Below are 20,768 nucleotides of genomic sequence, written 5' to 3'. Positions count from 1 at the left end.
CCTTACTGCTACTTGGGTGTGTTTCATCATGGTTCACCAAGAGGTATTAGAGGTAATGATGGACTAGAGGAGAAGGGAGGGGTGAGGAGGGGGGTGTGGAGGGGAGGAGTTAAGGGAGAGGAAGGGAGGGGGTGAGGAGGGGGTGTGGCGGGAAGGACAGAAGGGAGAGGAAGGGAGGGAGGGGGTGAGGAGGAGGTGGATAAAGAGGGGTTTAGCCTGGCTGGATTTTTCAGTAGAAAAAAAAATTCAATTCTTAAAAAAAATTAAATAATAATAAAATGGCTGTGAGAAAAACGTCGATTAACCTGTGTGATTCCTAGTCTGCTGGACGGAAGGCTGTTCCTCCTGCCTGCTGCAGACGGATTGTGCTGGAAACGTCTTCTAACGTCAGTCAAGTGATGCCTCCGTCCTTCAACAAGACCCTCTCTATCTGCTTACCAGCACGGAAGGATGCACAGTAGAAAACCTCACACCCCCCTCCCCCTCTCCCTCCCTCCCCCCCTCCCTCCCTCCCTCCCTCCCGCGTTTTCTCCGGTGTGTGTGTGTGTGTGTGGAGGTACCCAGGGCACCCTGGTGTTATCTGTCTGTGGTTCATGTGGTGGGGTGTGGGAGGGTTAGGCTGTGTCTCCCAGTGCTGGGCCCTGGGCCCTGGGGGAGGCCTGCTCTGCCTGGCTCCGGAGACCCAGAGAGACGGCAAATAAACATCTGTTATTCAGACGGAGGTATTCACATAGGGCTGGGAGGGGAAGGAGGGAGGGGATGGAGGGAGGGAGAAAACGAGAAGTAGACACTGTCTTTGGAAGAAAGAAAATAAACTATTATACATTTGGATGACAAGGAGAAAAGTTGTGTGTTTTTAATTGAACAACCGGTGAGAGGAGAGACCCAAACACTGCTCTGTGTGAAGATGTCTGAAACCACAGCAACAACAATGGCAGCAACTGTGTGTGTGTGTGTGTGTGTGTGTGTGTGTGTGTGTGTGTGTGTGTGTGTGTGTGTGTGTGTGTGTGTGTGTGTGTGTGTGTGTGCGCAGGTGCTCTCGGAGGACCCCGTCCCTGTATCCCTGACTTCTTCAGGTTTAATAATAACATGAAAGTGCAGCCGCCTCAAACTACTTAATTAGCCTTTAGCATGAATCAAGCTAATTGCGCTCACTTTCTGTAGCCCTCCCCCCCCCCACACACACACATATCCCCAAACACACACTATCTCCTTACCTTGAGTTGACTTGCTGCTTGTCACTCTGATGTCCAGATGAATGACTGGCTCCTCTCTTGCCAGGCTGGAGGAGAGGGAGGAGCTGCTGCATTCTGGGAAGGTTACCAGCTAAACAAAGACAGGTAGAGGGAGCCAACAGTAAACACGTGTGTAAATGTCTCTGTGTGTATGGTGTGTGTGATCTGCAGGGTTGATCTGCAGGAGCAGCTGGATGTTCTCAGAGTGCAGGCAGCTACGGACAGAGCTGCCCTCCAGGAGATGACACTCTACCTGCAGGACGAGCACCAAGGCTAGTCTCCCTCTACATCCCTCTACATCCTTTCATCTCCCTCTACATCCCTCCATCTCCCTCTACATCCCTCTACATCCTTTCATCTCCCTCTACATCCCTCCATCTCCCTCTACATCCTTTCATCTTCGTCTACATCCTTTCATCTCCCTCTACATCCCTCCATCTCCCTCTACATCCCTCTACATCCTTTCATCTTCCTCTACATCCTTTCATCTCCCTCTACATCCTTTCATCTCCCTCTACATTCCTCTACAACTCTCTACAACGCTCTACATCCTGCAACATCCCTCTACACCCCTCTACATCCTGCTATATCCTGCAACATCCCTCTACATCCCTCTACATTCTTCCATCTCCCTCTTCATCCCTCCATCTCCCTCTCCATCCCTCCATCTCTCTATCTCTCTCTATTTCTCTATCCCTCTCTCCTCTACATCCCTCCATCTCCCTCCTCTCCATCCCTCTCTATCTCTCCTCTCCATCACTCCATTTCCCTCTCTATCCCTCTCCTCTACATCCCTCCTCTTAATATCTCTCTGCATCCCTCTCTCCTCTCCATCCCTCTCCTCTCCATCATCTATCTCTCTCTGTCCCTCTCTCCTCCCATCACTCATCTCTCTCTATCCCTCTCTCCTCTCCATCCCTCACTCTATCCATTTCTCCTCTCCATCACTGTGGAGAAAGTGCAACATTTGGCTTCAGGCACACACAGAAACAACGAGGTGTTCAGAAACACCTGTGCACACACAACGCTAAAGGGCTAACGGGCTAGCTGTAGGTCTGAAACACCTGCACACACACCGCTAACAGGCTAACGGGCTAGCTGTAGGTAGCTGACATCTACATACGCAGCAGACAGCATTATGTTTAACAGGTTCTGAGGTAGGGAACGTTTTTACTGTCATTCTAAAGGGACTGTGGTATTGGCGTTCTAAGGAACTGTGGTTCTAAGGTTCCTGTGGTTCTGTAGTTCTAAGGTATGTTGGGTTCTAACTTGTTCTTGGGTTCGGCAGTAGGTTAGGTTCTAAATGTGGTTCTAGACCCTCTCATCCATGTTCATTAACCGCTTCAATAACGAATCTGTCCTCGTCTCTGTTTTACATTGACCCCGCGACCAGAGACATGGGGTGGGCGGGCGATCTGCTATTGACAATCAATGCATCATCAGCAGCGCTGGTGGATTAGACTGTTTGAAAGGGGGGAGGCAGGGGGATGTGGAGGGGGGTGAGGATGGGGGAGGTTTCCATCCCATCAAACCTGCTTTACCTCAGCACCTCTCTCCTCTCAGGACGTTCAACCTCAAACACGCTACGCTCGCTTACTTCATTATTTATTTGTTTATTAATTAGTTTTTTAATTGTTTTTTGGTTGTTTTTTTTTCAAGATCAATTGTACGTTTGCTCGTATGGAACATAGGTGATGGTTGGTAAACCTGATTAGGACTACATCATAGAACTTTAACTCTTACAGATTACACCCACTGCGGTAGATCATTTCATATATTATAAGATAAGAGGAGGAGAGAGAGAAAGGAAGGAGAGAGAGAGAGGGAGGAGAGAGAGAGAGAGGGAGGAGAGAGAGAGGCTGGTCTCAAGCGGAGAGAGGAGACGGGAGTTTTCCAGAGCAGATCTCTCTTCCTCCTTCCCCCCCTCTCACCCAGATATCCCTCTGTCTATCTTTCTGTCTCTCCCACATATTATATTTCCTCTCTTTTCACCTCTCCCTTCTCCCCCTCCATCTTTTCTCCCCTCCCCCTTCTCCCCCACCTCTCCACACCAGAAAGGTCAGATGACCTAGAGTGTCGGGACTCTGAATATTTACAGCTTTCGCTCTCCTCCATCCGACAAATGAGTTGACCAGCTGTGGGCCATGAAACTTTAACACAGAGGCCAGGCTGTCCTCGTTATCGTTTGGTGTGTTTGGCCTTTCTGCATCCAGGTGAGGAGAATGGTGTTGTTATGTTCCTGCTCAGTGGAGAGGGGGGGGGGGCTGTCAAACATGGTCCTGGTGTGTACCTTAGAACCACAGTACCTTAGAACCACAGCACCTTAAAACCACAGTACCTTAGAACCACAGCACCTTAGAACCACAGCACCTTAGAACCACAGCACCTTAGAACCACAGTACCTGTTAAACAGATGAGCTCAGAGCTGCCTAGTACCTGGTCTCTGGTCAGTTTGGAATCTGTTATTTCACCGTCACACAATATCCAGGCTTTTATAAGTTATTAGGATCCAAGATGCACTCCTTGGTTCCGACTCAGGTGATGTGAATAGAAGTGGACCCTGGCCCAGTTCTGAGGCTCCTACCCCCCCCCCCCCCCCCCCGGGACAGCCTCCATCAAACTGGGTTGGTTTTGTTTTACTGGTCTTTAGAGACCTGTCTCTGGAATGTAAGACTCCACTGGGGAGGCATGGTGGTGTAGGAGGCTACACACACACACACACACACACACTCAGCGAGGTTCCTAAGGGATCCAAACAGTTCCTTGTGTTTGTTTAAACTCCCTTGTGTGTGTGTGTGTGTGAGTGTGTGTGTGTGTGTGTTGTCTTTTGAACACGGCTTGAGAACAGTCCTTGTGGAGGGCTAAATACAACTCTCTGATCAGGTCTTTGTGTGTTTTCAAAACAAATATTTCAGGAGGGAATTCATCATGGCCTCCTGTGTTTTCTGGGAGACGAGTGCAGAGTCGTAGTCTCTGGAGGCTCAGCGGCCCAAACTGTTCCAGTGTGGGTTGTGATGAAGCAGAGACCAGGCCTGAACTCTCGTCTCCACAGGGTTCCTGTGTGTCAGCCCCAGGCTGTTCCCCTCTTCAAATCGCTCACTCTATTCATAAAAGTGCAGATCGCAAGAGCAAGGGCCTTTACACACACCAAAAAAAAGAAAAAGAAATGACACATAATTAAGTGTCTTTAATTGATTTAATCATTTCTCTCTTTCTTTTTCCTTTTTAACACTTTTTTTTTCTCTCTTCTTTTTTTCTTCCTTTTTTTTCTTTTTTTGTGGAGTGGATTGGTGCTGTCACAACACTGTGCTTTGTTCCCTCTGCAGGGCTGCTCAGGAGACTGACAGAGAGAGAGCAGAAGGTGAGGACCAGCACTCCCTCCCCCCCCTCCCCCCCCCCAGACGGAGAGGGACGGTGGCAGAGAAAGGTACGGCTGGCAGAGCCACTCTAAGTGCTCTGTCATCTCTGATGAGGAAATGACAGGATGAAACTTGGACTAAAGAACAAGATGTGATCGAGTGACTAAATGGAGGAAAATATTAAAATGTTTTAAAGAGACTTGATTGTCATAGAATAGCCCTTAAGGAGAGGATTATTGTTCAGCTTGGATTGATGTGCGAGTAAAAAAGAAAAAAATCTTTTTGAACATTAATTTGGAGAAAAAGCACCGTTTTATGTGTAATTCCTAAATAGGATAATATGTTTGATTCTTACAGTTGTTCCAGGAAGAAAAAAACCTTGTTCTATTCTAGTGTCTGTTCCTCTGACCCTGGAAAGGATGTTGACAGCAGAGAGAGAGGGAGAGATTGGCACAGAGAGAGAGAGAGAAAGATAGGGGGGGGGGGGGGGTACATAGAGAGACAGTGAGAGAGAGAGATGGAGAGAGACAGTTGCTAACAGTGTGCTAATAGCTACATCCAGCCACCATGGCAGCATGCTGACGACAGGGACCACAGGGAAGCGTTTAACGGGGGAATCAAAGTGTTCCACAATAATTTGGAGCAGATGATTCCATCATGGCTGGCATATGATAAGGACACAAAGGAGAGAGAGAGACACACAGAGACGGACAGAGAACGATAGAGACAGACAGAGACACACAAAGACACAGACAGACAGACAGAGACAGAGAGACGGACAGAGACAGAGAGACGGACAGAGACAGAGAGATGGACAGAGACAGACAGAGACAGACAGAGACAGGCAGAGACACAGACACAGAGACAGACAGAGACGGACAGACAGAGACGGACAGACAGAGACGGACAGACAGAGACAGACAGACACAGAGACAGACAGACACAGAGACAGACAGACACAGAGACAGACAGAGACAGACAGAGACAGACTGAACGCAGGGACAGACAGAGACACAGGGACAGACAGAGACACAGGGACAGACAGACACAGAGACAGACAGACAGACAGACACAGAGACAGACAGAGAGATAGACAGAGACAGACAGAGACACAGGGACAGACAGAGACACAGGGACAGACAGAGACACAGGGACAGACAGAGACACAGGGACAGGCAGAGACAGACAGACACAGAGACAGACAGAGACACAGAGACAGACGGAGAGACAGAGAGAGATGGACAGAGACAGACAGAGAAACAGAGACAGACAGAGACAGACAGAGACACAGGGACAGACAGAGACACAGGGACAGACAGAGACAGACAGACACAGGGACAGACAGACACACAGGGACAGACAGTGTGTGTGTCTGCCAGATGGCTGTGTTATGGAGACTGTCATCGCCTTTAGTAGTGAACGGCACACAGCTCATTGCATGTTACAGCAGACAGGAAACAACAGTGCTAATTTATGCCCAGAAAAAGAGGGTGTGTGTGTGTGTGTGTGTGTGTGTGTCCGTGTGTGTGTGCGTGTGTGTGTGCGTGTGCGCGCCTGTCTTCAGACAGGTTTCCCTGCTCAAGCTGGGTGTGTCTCCACCCCTCACCACCTCCACTTCAAGGCGTCTAATGTTGTGTGAGTGGTTGCCTTGTGTAACCGGGGGGCACAGCCCAATCAGAGACAGAGATAGCCTAGGGGTACAAACCCAGCAGGCTGCCACTGACACACACGCACACACTCACACACACTCACACACACACTTTAACAGTCTACACTCAAGATCTAACAAAGAGACTAAGAGCTTCTCTTTCCGTTTAGTCATGGGTGACAGAGTGTGAGTGTGTGTGTGTGTGTGTGTGTGTGTATTGAAGGAGGCAGAGTGGGGGTGGAGGCAGCAGTAAGAGGTCTTTACTTACTGCCTCTTGACTCGCTTCAGAATGGATCTGGTGTGCTCACACACGCACTCAAACACCCTCACACACATGTGCTCACACACGCGCTCAAACACCCTCACACACACTCACACACACTCAATTTGTTTACTGACTTATTTTAACCATATGTTATTTGATATTTTGTAATTTTAGGCTGCCTTTAAACATCTGGCTGGGGACAGCAGATGAAAATTTGACTCTCTGGCTAACTCTGGCACACTTAGTTTTTGCTGTTGATCAGTCTGCATTGTCCCTGAAATAAATGAGAAATAAATAAATAAACATATACTCACGCATTCAAACACCCTCACTCACCCTCACATTTACATACATACATACACATAAGCTTCATGAATTAGTTGTTCAGTTGAATGGGTGTGAATGTTTCTGTTGTCTCCCTGCAGATGGAGGCTCTGGAGAGGCAGATGGAGAGTCTGCAGGAGGAAAAGGAAGACCTCCGCAAGGCCAACCACACCCTCACCCGCCACCTCCGCCAGCTCCAAGCCACCGTAGGCCGTCTACGAAGCCAGGGACTCGCCCGGCAGGAGGCAGCCCAGGCCGAGGCCGAGGCCCTGGGGGAGAGGCACCGCCTCGAAGCCCAGGCTCTGGAGGCCCGGGAGGGCAGCTCCAGGAAGGAGGCTGTGAGGCTGAGGCAGCAGCTGTTGAGGCTGAGGCAGGAGGTGGGGGTCCTGAGGGCGGCCAGGGACTACCAGAGGAACCACGCACAGACCGGGCTAGCACCGCTAGCAGGGCAGCCGGGCAGACGACCAGCCAGGGCGCTGGGGGGGGTAAGCGTTAGCGGGCTAGCGGGCGCAGGCAAGGTCAGGATATTCAGAGCAGCTCGTCTCCGGGGCAACCAGACTGTCAGCAGACCAGGACACAGCCCTGCTAAGGAGGAGTGGGAGGACATGAGCGGAGACAGGTAGGAGACACACACTCTCACACACACACAGAGACACACACACACAGAGACACACACACATAGACACACACACATAAACACACACTCTCACACACACACATAGACACACACACATAAACACACACTCTCACACACACACAGAGACACACACACATAGACACACACACATAAACACACACTCTCACACACACACATAGACACACACACATAAACACACACTCTCACACACACACAGAGACACACACACATAGACACACACACAGAGACACACACACATAGACGCATACGTGCACACAAACACATTACACACACACACTCACACACACATAACACACGCTCACACACGTATACACATGCACACATGCATACCTCACAAAAAGACACTCATTTGCAGGTACTCTCACGAGCATTCACACGCCAACACATTTTACACACACACACACACACATGCTTGGTCTCCCCCCTCATTATTCTTTGGGGGGGTGAGGGGGTGGGGGCTGTGTGGGTAGTTACACCTCTGAAGGGACAAGCTGCATATGCAAAGTGTAAGCAAATGGCTGATTGAATTCCTTGCGGCCGTCTATTTGGTATTCAGTTGCTTGAAGAAGATGGAGAGAGAGAGAGAGGTAGAGAGAGGTAGAGAGGGGGAGGGAGGGGGAGAGGGAGAGGGTAAAGTCCTGTCAGAGCCAGTGAGGTGTCCTGGGACGTGTTGCTCAGAACTGACTGGATTTACATGCAGAATGTTCCCCCTCTCAGCTGGGCAGGGAGGCCTGTGATGGGGCCTAGGGCCTGCCTCTACCTACCTCTCTCCACCTGCCTCTACCTACCTCTCTCCACCTGCCTCTACCTACCTCTCTCCACCTGCCTCTACCTACCTCTCTCCACCTGCCTCTACCTACCTCTCTCCACCTGCCTCTACCTACCTCTCTCCACCTGCCTCTACCTACCTCTCTCCACCTGCCTCTACCTACCTCTCTCCACCTGCCTCTACCTACCTCTCTCCACCTGCCTCTACCTACCTCTCTCCACCTGCCTCTACCTACCTCTCTCCACCTGCCTCTACCTACCTCTCTCCACCTGCCTCTACCTACCTCTCTCCACCTGCCTCTACCTACCTACCTCTCTCCACCTGCCTCTACCTACCTCTCTCCACCTACCTCTACCTACCTCTCTCCACCTGCCTCTACCTATCAGCCTCTCTCCACCTGCCTCTACCTACCTCTCTCCACCTTCCTCTATCAGCCTCTCTCCACCTGACTGTACCTGCCTCTCCACTTGCCTCTATATGGCTATTTTCACCAATCTTTCTACCTCTACCTGCCTCTCTTTGCCTCTTCCCTTCTCTCTCCCTCCTCTCCTCTCCTTCCTCTCTCCCCCTCTAAAGAGAGCATCTCCAGACACCAGGCCCTCTCTCCTCCTTCCCTCCTCCCTCCGTCCTCCCTTCCTCCTCCCCTCCTCCCTCTCTCTGACAGTTTGGCAGGTTGATTTAATTTACTGGTTCTTTGCATATTCACTCTCCCCCCACTCCCCCATGTACACCCCTTCCCCATGACAGCACTAAGGACCCCAACCCACACACACACACACACACACACACACACACACACACACACACAGTAGTCCGTTTGGTTATTTAGTGACATGCAGATTTATCAAGATGTGCATAACCCCCCACCCCTCTCACACTCACACACACTCACACACACTCACTCACAGCTCCCCCCCGCTCTCCTCCTTCATTTAGTTAGATAAATGTTGAATGACCCTGCTCGGTTCTGAAGCAGATGTCTACAAGCTGTTAAACACCCTCTAAATTAACAACCATCCACACTCATTATTTCATGTATGTTTTATGCAGAAGCCACTGAGACAGTGGTGGAATGATGGGTGGAATGATTTGATTTCCAACCCTGGCTGCAGGAACTGATATTTATCTGTCCCACTCACACTCACTCCTTTCATTCACTGTTAGCATTCACTTCTGTTTCTCTCCCTCCCTCCCTCCCTCCCTCCCTCCCTCCCTCCCTCCCTCCCTCCCTCCCTCCCTCCCTCCCTCCCTCCCTCCCTCCCTCCCTCCCTCCCTCCCTCCCTCCCTCCCTCCCTCCCTCCCTCCCTCCCTCCCTCCCTTCCTCCCTCTCTTCCTCCCTCGCTCCCTCTCTTTCTCTATACTGTGTCATCCAGTTCGGTCCAGGGTGTGTGTGTAGCAGGGTGGTGGTACTCAGGTAATCACTCTATGGTTAATAAACAGCTCAAATACCATCACCCAACAGACAGACTTAGAGGGATTTCTGGGAGCGAGAGAATGTCTAAATGAAGGGAGAGAAGGAGAGAGAATGTCTAAATGAAGAGATAGAGAGTTCATAAATGAAGGGAGAGAATAAGAGAGATGTCTTACTTAAAGCTCCTGTCAGTTCAGCTCTGGACAGTTAAATCCTTCTGTACTGGGGCCTCTGTCTAATGTCTTGATTGTGTGTGTGTGTGTGTGAGTGTGACCAGAGGATTAAAGTTGTATGAAATGTGCATGTGTCTCTGTCCCTCTCTCTCTCTGTCTTTCTCTCTCTAATGTCCAACTGAATTGCTGAAGTGACACAAATACACACTAGCCTCCAGGCAAGAGAGAAAGAGAGACAGAGAGAGAGAGAGAGAGAGAGAGAGAGAGAGAGACAGAAAGACAGAGAGAAAGAGAGAGACAGAGAGACTAGAGACAGACAGACAGAGGGAGAGAGAGAGAGAGAGAGAGAGAGAGGGAGGGAGGGAGACACAGAGAGAGAGAGAGAGAGAGAGAGAGAGAGAGAGAGAGAGAGAGAGAGACGGACAGACGGAGAGACAGACAGACGGACGGAGGGAGAGAGAGAGACAGAGAGGGAGAGACAGAGACAGACAGACGGAGGGAGAGAGACAGAGACACAGACAGAGGGAGAGAGAGAGAGATAGAGACAGACACAGACAGAGGGAGAGAGAGAGAGATAGAGACAGACACAGACAGAGGGAGAGAGAGAGAGACACAGAGGGGAGAGAGAAATGACCATGGAGAGTTACCACACTGTCCTCTCCTCCCTGTGTTAATAAAGCCTCATCGTAAATGCCACTGACTTCCATGTCAGCGTCAAAGGTCACTGTCGATAACTGGTGTGTGTGTGGGGTGAGAAGTGTGTGTGTGTGTGTGTGTGTGTGTGTGTGAGAGGGGTGTGTGTGTCAGACATGCCTCGTCACAGCCAGCATTCAGACATGTCTGTCACAGGTCACTAATGAGGCCAAAGAATAACTCATACATGCTGATGCTCTCACACTCACACACTCACTCACACACTAACACCAAACACACACACACCCTGTGTGCCAGGGCCGGGAGGGAGGGAGGGAGGGAGGGAGGGAGGGAGGGAGGGAGGGAGGGAGGGAGGGAGGGAGGGAGGGAGGGAGGGAGGGAGGGAGGGAGGGAGGGAGGGAGGGAGGGAGGGAGGGAGGCACTCTTGTGGTTCCGTTCAGTTCATTTACACTCATATCCAGGAAATTGACTGAGACATTGATTTTATGTTCTTACAGCCTTTTGATGTTAACCACACCATCTCTCTCTCTCTCCCCCTTCACTCTCCCTCTCCCTATTCCCCCCCCCTCCCTCCCTCTATCACTCTCTCTCTCTCTCTCTCTCTGTGTAGTGATGATGATAGTGATGGGCGTGGGTTCTCTGACAGTCTGGACACCCATGCCCCTGGAGACCGGACCAGGAGACCCCATGCCCCTGGAGACCGGAACAGGAGACCCCATGCCCCTGGAGACCGGACCAGGAGACCCCATGCCGTCCACAGCCCTGACCAGGTGGGTCTGGTTACATCCACATCTAGCCCACCAGCAGACACTGCAGCTGATGAAATCCAATACAGTCACCGTGTTAATTAACCAGAGAAATGAAATGGGAGGTAACAGTATACAGCCCCTCGAGTGTCCTGTTCGAGAGAAGAAAGGAGAGAGAGAGAGAGAGAGAGAGAGAGAGAGAGAGTGTGTGTGTGTGTGATGCCCCTAGCCCCCTGGCTCCGCCCAGCTCATCACATGACAGTGCAGTGGCGTGTCACAAAACCAAAGTTGCTGTTGAGGATCAAACCTGCACCTTCCTGGGGGCGGTCTGGGATGTGATGCTCGGAGAGAGAGAGGGGGAGAGAGAGAGGGAGAGGGAGGGGGAGGGGGAGAGAGAGGGGGAGGGAGCGGGAGTGGGGGTGAGATCACAAGGCTCCTGTCTTGTCGACTGAGGTAAATTAGCGAACACCTGTAACACGTCGCCGTGGAGACGCCCCATCCCTGTCTGAGCCGTTCTGCAGTTAACCCTCTGTTCCAGACATACAGATACACAGACGCCGGGACAACGGAGCCGGCAGAAGGAACCAGAACACAACGCCACACCTCAGGTACACACTCACTCACACACACTCAAACACACACACACATACACTCAAACACACACACACATACACACACACACACGCCCAAACACACACACAAACATATACACACATACACTCAAACACACACACACATACACACACACACACACTCAAACATATACACACATACACACACACACACATACACACACACACACACACACATACACTCAAACACACACACACATACACACACACACACGCCCAAACACACACACACACACATACACCCTGTGTGCTTCCTGTTGCCAGGGCCTAGTGAGAGAGCGAGGAGAGGGAGGAGAGAGAGGAGAGAGAGGAGCTGGCTGGTGTTGTCTCTCCAGCAGCGTGTCTCCAGGCTGCAGGCCTGCAGGAGGGAGGAGAGGAGGAGAACAGCAGAGCTGCTCCACAGCAACACCAGCCTCACCTCCTCCACCAGCCTCCTCACACACACACTGAAGAGCAGCCAGCTGCTGGCTCAGGTACGACTGCACACACACACCTATACACACACAGAGATGGCAAAAGTACACATATCCTTCACTCAAGTAGAAGTACAGTCATGTTTAAAAAGACTCAAAGTTGAAGTGCTGACTACACCTTTCCACTCAAGTTAAAGTAAAGAAGTGTGGCCTCTGACATACTTAAGATAAGTAGATTAATGTATCTTGTATGTAATGTTTTTTGTGTATGGGCCATTGCGCCTGAAATAAACATTAAATAATAAATAAAAATAATACTTAAGTAAAAAGTAGCCATTACTACACCTGTTTTAGTGTCACGCAGGTAACTGGACCTTACATCATATTTACATTTACATGTATTAATTTAGCAGACGCTTTTATCCAAAGCAGCTTCCAAGAGAGAGCTTTACAAAAGAGCATAGGTCAATGATCATAACAACTAGACAGCCTCCAAAACATTGTGGGCAGCCAAAACATGAAGCAAACCGTGAAAAGCAGATAAGCGCCAATGGGAAGAAACATAAGAGCATGTAGTTAAACAAGTTACAACAAAACAACATGAACCTCAAGAAGTGCTTGACTGTACCTGTAGGAAAGCAAGCAACAATAATATAATTCACAGTGAGTACAAGAAGTTACAGCTAACCAACAAGAGCATCAAGTCCCTCAATAAGAGTAATTGTTTTCATGGAGGAAACTAACATCAGGTCCAGCAAATCATTCCTAAGTACCGTTGTACTCCCGGAACAAGTGCATCTTCAGCCTTGTCATATGAGTACATTAATACAAAAAGACACTATAGATACACAGCACATTCCCCAGGAATCCTTTTTGACACCGACCATTTCCAACATCTCCCTCATATGGCCATGGAGGATCATGAATGTCTCTGTTCTCATGTCCTCATCACTGACTCCCTCTGTCTCATCCATAAACGTACCTTTTTTTCAACCTTTCGAAACTATTTTTCCCCCCCAATACTCTTTATCATCCAATTTTTTTTCAACTACCCGACACAAAAAAGTACCAAAAAATACATAATCAACCTTTCAAAGCCTTTTTTTTTTGTTCATACACAGTGAAAATAGGGGAAAGGAAAACAGAAAAGCCTAAATTAGAGTAAAACAGAGCAGAGTACAGTAGAGTCCTCATCAAAGATGCAAACTTTTCCTTTGAAACTAAAAAAAAAAAAAAAAATCTCCAACCATTCAAAAAAAAATATATATACAGACACACACACACAGACACACACACAGATGCTGTAGACTTTCAGACCTGTGTACACACACCTGAGCAGAAAAGCACTCAATGATTTAGCTGCTTCCTCGTCTAGTGAATAACCCTTTCCTGTCACACACACACACACTCTCTCTTTCTCTCACACACTGCCTGGGCCTCTTTCACCACCCAGCCAGCCAAAACAGGCCCAAAAACAATCCTTTCCTGTCACACACACGCTCTCACAGCCTGGAGTCCTGATGAGGAGTGTGTGTGTGTGTGTGTGTGTGCAGACAGGTCAGAGTTCAGCCTTACAGCCCATAGCTATGGAAGTGGCCCCCATGTCTCAGGTCCTACACTGCACTAGCCAGGGCACTAGGAAGGCTCCTCGACAAAGCTACACCTGTAATGACACACGCTCACACACACGCTCACACACACGCTCACACACACGCTCACACACTGAGGGAATGAGCGAAAGAATAGTTGTATTCCTGTTTGTCTGCACTACTGCAGTATTTATGCCACAAACGTCAAGAAAGTTGTTCCAACTACACTTGGACCACAAACCCACACACACACCACACCACACACACACATGCACATACACACATGCTCCTCTCCCCTCCTAGAGGGCAGAAGGTTGCTGGAAGTCTGGCTGGCCTTCTGCCTCTCTCCTCCTGCTCTCTAATTGGCTCAGACTGGTGCCTCTGAGGCAGGAGTCATGTGACCAGGCAGGATGACAGTGTCATAGAGGTAGACGGGGAAGGAGGAATGGAGGGAGAGAGGGAGGGATGGAGAGAGGGAGGGATGAGAGAGGGATGGATGATAGAGAGAGGGATGGATGAGAGAGGGAGAGAGGGATGAGGGAGAGAGGGATGATAGAGAGAGGGAGGGATGAGAGAGGGATGGAGGGAGGGAGGGATGAGAGAGGGATGAGAGAGAGAGGGAGAGAGGGATGATAGAGAGAGGGAGGGATGGATGGAGGGAGGGAGGGGGGAGGGATGAGAGAGGGAGGGATGGAGAGAGGGAGAGATGGAGGGAGGGAGGGAGGGATGAGAGAGGGATGAGAGAGAGAGGGAAAGAGGGATGATAGAGAGATGGAGGGAGGGAGGGATGAGAGAGGGAGGTATCTAAGAGGACCATGGTCTCCAGCCTGGTGACATCAGTCAGGGTCTCATCAATCACCAGCTGCCACTCTGTCCCTACAGACTGTCCTTACACACACACACACACACACAAACACTACGTCTACAAATGACTGTCAGACCTCTTACGCACGCACACACTACATGTACAAACCTGCTACAGAGTATATCTGTCCTCAGGGTAATTGGCAGCAGGCTGGGTGTGATGGCTGCTCTTGACTACAGCAGAGAGAGAGAGGGGGAGCCATGTCAAACCAAGCACAATTAGTTGGGGACTTGTTTTTTTTCTTAGTTCTTTCTTCTTCTCTCTCTCTCTCTCTCTCTCTCTCTCTCTCTCTCTCTCTCTCCTTTCCCTTTCAATTCATTCCACCTGTTCTTTTTCCTCCTCCTCCCTTTGAAGGTGTGGCAGCGGAGTTATAATCTGAGTTCTGCCTGGTGACAGGTGATGCGTGATGTTGTAATCTCATTTTTTTGGGAAACCTGGGAGTCATGCAGAGCCTAACGAGGCAGGCGGGGCGCGCCAGGTTACCTCCTCATATATCTGGGTCTAATACCCCCCCCTTGCCTTGTGTGGATAAACCCCCAACTCCCCTCCTACTCTGGATGTAAGAGGGCTGGATTACCAAAGGATTATGGGAAGGTGTGTGTGTGTGTGTGCGGCTAGGTTCCGGATATGTCTGGTCTATTTCAGGAGTCTCATACATCCCCTTGTTATTTATCCTGCTAACAACTCTGTATGCACCACAGGATAGAGAGAGAGAGTGGTGGTGATGACAGAGAGAGAGAGCAGAGAGAGAGATGGTGGTGGTGATGACAGAGAGAGAGAGAGAGCAGAGAGAGAGAGCAACAGGCCTAATGGTGCAGTGATACATCAGGGTAGTGTCAGTGTCATGTCTCTCAGCAACCCCTGAAATCAAAGCCTGTCTTACAGGAAGTGGCATCAATGCCACTCTCAGTACACGGGTGATGTGCTCTCTCTCCCTCCCTCTCTCTCCCCCCCCCTCTCTCTCTCTCCCCCTCTCTCTCTCCCTCTCTCTCTCTCCCCCCTCTCTCTCTCCCTCCCTCTCTCCCCCCTCTCTCTCTCCCCCCTCTCTCCCCCCTCTCTCTCTCCCTCCCCTCTCTCTCTCTCCCCCCCTCTCTCTCTCCCTCTCTCTCTCTCCCCCCTCTCTCTCTCCCTCCCTCTCTCCCCCCTCTCTCTCTCCCCCCTCTCTCCCCCTCTCTCTCTCCCCTCCTCCCTCTCTCTCTCTCCCTCCCTCTCTCTCCCCCCCCCCCCCCCTCTCTCCGCTCAAGTATCATGTGACGTGGTGTGTGTGTTCATGCAGCAGAAAACCCAGAACATGGGAGCTTCTATTAAAAGGTGTCGGCAGGCAAACGGATATCAGCTCTCTGTATGCAGAGCTGAGACACAGCCTGGGGACTCTGTGGTTTCCTGTGTGTGTGTGTGTGTCTGCTGTGACAGACAAACACCCAGACAGACAGACACCCAGACAGACAGACACCCAGACAGACAGACAGACAGACAGACACCCAGACAGATACCCAGACAGACAGACACCCAGACAGACAGACAGACACCCAGACAGACAGACACCCAGACAGACACCCAGACAGACACCCAGACAGACACCCAGACAGACACCCAGACAGACACCCAGACAGACAGACAGACACCCAGACAGACAGACACCCAGACAGACACCCAGACAGACACCCAGACAGACACCCAGACAGACACCCAGACAGACAGACACACAGACAGACACACAGACAGACACCCAGACAGACCGACCGACAGACAGACACCCAGACAGACACCCAGACAGACACCCAGACAGACACCCAGACAGACAGACAGACAGCAGACCCTCAGAGTGATCTGTTCTGCTACTCCGTCCACATGAACACGCTTCACAGAGGTGTTTACTGTGTTTACTGTGGCTGATACCATGGGCTGCAGAGGAAGGAAGCTTAGACGGTTTACTACACGAGACTCTCTCACACACTCTCATCTGTCTTTTATTCACTCTGCTTGTTTTCTCTCTCCCCTTTCTCTCTTTCTGCTCCCTCTCTGTAACCTCTCTCCCTTCCTCTCTCTTTATATCCTCTCTTTCCTCCTCTCTATCCTCTCTCCCTTCCTCTCTCTATCCTCTCTCCCTACTTCTCTCTCTCGATACTCTCTCCCTTCCTCGCTCTCTCTCTATCCTCTCTCCCCTCCTCTCTCCCTTCTTCTCTCTCTCGATACTCTCTCCCTTCCTCTCTCTCTCTCTATCATCTCTCCCCTCCTCTCTCCTCTCTCTCTCTATCCTCTCTCCCCTCCTCTCTCTCTCCTCTTTCTCTCTATCCTCTCTCCCCTCCTCTCTCCCTTTTTCTCTCTCGATACACTCTCCCTTCCTCCCTCTCTCTCTATCATCTCTCCCCTCCTCTCTCTCTACTCTCTCTCCCCTCCTCTCTCTATCCTCTCTCACTTCCTCTCTCTCTTGATACTCTCTCCCCTCCTCTCTCTATCCTCTTTCCCCTCCTCTCTCTGTCCTCTCTCTCTATCCTCTCTCCTCTCTCTCTATCCTCTCTCCCCTACTCTCTCTCTCCTCTCTCTCTCTATCCTCTCTCCCTTCCTCTCTCTCTCGATACTCTCCCCTCCTCTCTCTCTATCATCTCTCCCCTCCTCTCTCTCTCCTCTTTCTATCCTCTCTCCCCTCCTCTCTCTCTCTTTCTATCATCTCTCCCCTCCTCTCTCTCTCCTCTCTCTATCACCTCTCCCCTCCTCTCTCTCCTCTCTCTATCCTCTCTCCCCTCCTCTTTCTCTGGAGGGGTGGTTCTATTACTCCTGCCAATCACAGCAGTGAATTAGAGCCCGTCAATTGGGCAACCGCATCAACTCTCTTAATTAGCATAAAAAGGGAAATCTTAATCTAACACACACACCACTCATACAAACACACCACACACAGAGATACACAATACTACTTACTCTGTACTACCACCTTGCAGTTTACTCTGTGTGTCTGTGTGTGTGTCTCTCTCTCTGTATTTGTGTGTGTGTAGAAGCTGACCTCTGACCTGGCCAGTGTGGAGCACCAGAAGAAGGTTCTGGAATTGGAGCTGGAGAAGTGGAGGCAGACCCCCACCCCCCCAGTCACCACCAGGGCCCCCGAGGGACCCCCCCCCCCATCCTCCACAGCCCCCCTAACCTTGGAGGGGGGGGTCAAGCAGCTCAACACCAGACTCAAGGTGAGGAAGGGAGAGTGTGTCTGTGTGTGTGAGAAAAAGAGAGAGAGAGAGAGAGAGAGAGATTGAAAGGGAGGGAGAGAAGGAGGCGGGTGAGCAAGCGATTTCAAAGGTAACCTTGTTTCCAGTCGGTCTCTTGATCTCTATGCTTTGTGTGTTTGTGTTTAACACGCAACGCTCGTCCCAGGAGTCGCCACGACAACTCCGTTAACGTTATCAGTGGCTCATTAGTGGAGCCAGCCTTCCTGCTGCTGTCACAAGAACACACACACCTGACATGTCATCTTAGGTGACTGAGGACTGAGAGGTGAAGAGGGAACACTGCCTTTGGGAAGTGTGTGTGTGCGTGTGTGTGTGCATGTGTGTGTGCTGTCAGACATAGTTACGGTGGTAGTAGTTAGATTTCCCCCAGAGACATGACAAGATGTTCACCCACATATCCATCAGCCCCTTGATCACAGGCTAGCATGTCCTCACCCTCCTCTGGGATTGGTGGTGGGGGTGTGTGTGGGGGGGAGGGGGGTTGGGGGTGTGTGTGGGGGTGAGGGGGGTTGGGGGTGTGGCGGGGGTGATACAGAAAATAAGAATTTACTGACACTATTCTGGAATAATCTCAATGTGTCCCTTTGTCAAACACAGATGGGATGTTGTATACATAGTGCATATAAAAAGTACAGCACATAGACATGAAGGATCAGAAGTGCTAGATAGTTTTAACACTGAGTAGGTGGTTAGAGTCAAGGCCTGTTCTGTATTTACCACACAGCCTACAGTAACCACATCTCAGCTACCAGACACACTGTAAAGTAACATCTCAGCTACCAGACACAGTGTAAAGTAACATCTCAGCTACCAGACACAGTGTAAAGTAACATCTCAGCTACCAGACAGTGTAAAGTAACATCTCAGCTACCAGACACACTGTAAAGTAACATTTCAGCTACCAGACACAGTGTAAAGTAACATCTCAGCTACCAGACACAGTGTAAAGTAACATCTCAGCTACCAGACACAGTGTACAGTAACATCTCAGCTACCAGACACAGTGTAAAGTAACATATCAGCTACCAGACACAGTGTAAAGTAACATCTCAGCTACCAGACACAGTGTAAAGTAACATATCAGCTACCAGACACAGTGTAAAGTAATATCTCAGCTACCAGACACAGTGTAAAGTAACATCTCAGCTACCAGACACGGTGTAAAGTAACATCTCAGCTACCAGACACAGTGTAAAGTAACATCTCAGCTACCAGACACAGTGTAAAGTAACATTTCAGCTACCAGACACAGTGTAAAGTAACATCTCAGCTACCAGACACAGTCTAAAGTAACATATCAGCTACCAGACACAGTGTAAAGTAACATCTCAGCTACCAGACACAGTGTAAAGTAACATCTCAGCTACCAGACACAGTGTAAAGTAACATATCAGCTACCAGACACAGTGTAAAGTAACATCTCAGCTACCAGACACACTGTAAAGTAACATCTCAGCTACCAGACACACTGTAAAGTAACATCTCAGCTACCAGACACACTGTAAAGTAACATCTCAGCTGAGATGTCATCTCTAGTGCATGACACCCTCCATCCTGTCAGGGACCTGTCATCCACCCTGACTCTCCCTCCCTCCCTCCCTGTGTGTGTGTGTGTGTGTGTGTGCAGGCTCTGGGTGTGGAGGTGTCCAGGCTGACAGCTGCTAACAGAGTCCTGAGAGGCCAGCTGGAGGAAAAGGAGGACGCACACAGGAAGCTGCTGGAAAAGTCAGTCTCTCTCTCTCTCTCTCTCTCTCTCTCTCTCTCTCTCTCTCTCTCTCTCTCTCTCTCTCTCTCTCTCTCTCTCTCTCTCTCTCTCTCTCTCTGTCTCTCTCTGTCTTCCTCTCTCTGTCTCTCTCTCTCTCTCTGTCTTCCTATCTCTGTCTCTCTCTCTGTCTCTCTCTCTTCACCTCTCTCTACCACTCTCTATATCTCTCTTCCGGTATCTACCTCTCTTCTTCTCTCTCTCTTCCTCCCTCTCTCTACCTCTCTCTATCTCTTGATATATACTCTCAATATATCACTGTCTTTGTATCTCTCTCTCTGCCTCACTTTATATCGACCATCTCTTTATCTTTATATCTCTATATATATATATATATATATATTTCTTAATCTCCATCTGTCTCTCTTTACTTCACTATCTCTCTCTCTCTCTCTCTCTCTCTCTCTCTCTATATATATATATATATATATATATATATATATATATATATATATATATATATATGTATATATATATATATATATGTATATATGTATATGTATATATCTTTATCTCTGTCTGTTTGTCTTTCTCTTTCCCTCTTTTCTTATCAACACCCCCCTCCTTCTCCCCTCCTCTCCCCCCTTCCTCTCTCTCTCTCTCTCTCTCTCTCTCTCTCTCTCTCTCTCTCTCTCTCTCTCTCTCTCTCTCTCTCTCTCTCTCTCTTGTTCTTCTCATCTGAACTGATGATTCCACCATGTGGCAGCTCTGTTTGCTGCACTCCAGCATTGCATGGATCCCTTCTACTGTGTGTGTGTGTGTGTGTGTGTGACGCTGCCAGCGTGCACAGACGAAAGGCAGTGTGCTGTGATCAAAGCCGGGTTATTGATCGGGTGTGTGCGCCGGAGGAAGGATCATCTCCTCTCGCGACACCAAAAAACCTGTCCTGCTCCTGCCCCCCTGCCCCTGGACCCCTGCCCCTGGACCCCCGCCCCCCCTGCTCTGCCCCCTGACCCCCGCCCCCCTGCCCCCGCACCCTGAGGGGTCTACACAGGCCTTAATGACTGTCCCCCCCATCAGTCCTCACACAGTAGCCATCAGTGC

General features: G+C 50.0%; 1 protein-coding gene across 4 annotated transcripts in view; it reads left to right on the top strand.

Moving 5' to 3' along the window:
- cntln (centlein, centrosomal protein) overlaps positions 1–20,768 on the top strand; it is a 104,460-nt gene that overhangs the window by 53,181 nt on the left and 30,511 nt on the right. For all 4 annotated transcript variants that reach the window (XR_014740942.1, XM_084687153.1, XM_084687152.1 and 1 more), the window contains 8 exons: positions 1,407–1,507; positions 4,562–4,662; positions 6,933–7,450; positions 11,107–11,266; positions 11,781–11,850; positions 12,139–12,347; positions 17,738–17,923; positions 19,590–19,687. Coding sequence is in view for 3 of the 4 variants with exons in the window: in XM_084687153.1 (XP_084543279.1) it covers positions 1,407–1,507; positions 4,562–4,662; positions 6,933–7,450; positions 11,107–11,266; positions 11,781–11,850; positions 12,139–12,347; positions 17,738–17,923; positions 19,590–19,687 (1,443 nt within the window). In the remaining variant the exon portion in view is untranslated. The remainder of the gene's footprint in view (positions 1–1,406; positions 1,508–4,561; positions 4,663–6,932; positions 7,451–11,106; positions 11,267–11,780; positions 11,851–12,138; positions 12,348–17,737; positions 17,924–19,589; positions 19,688–20,768) is intronic.

Source organism: Hypomesus nipponensis, chromosome 22 (assembly GCF_054491055.1).
Source record: "Hypomesus nipponensis isolate SF chromosome 22, ASM5449105v1, whole genome shotgun sequence".
In the NCBI taxonomy this organism is placed as follows: Eukaryota; Metazoa; Chordata; class Actinopteri; order Osmeriformes; family Osmeridae; genus Hypomesus; species Hypomesus nipponensis.
This window is presented reverse-complemented; position numbering and strand designations above follow the sequence as displayed.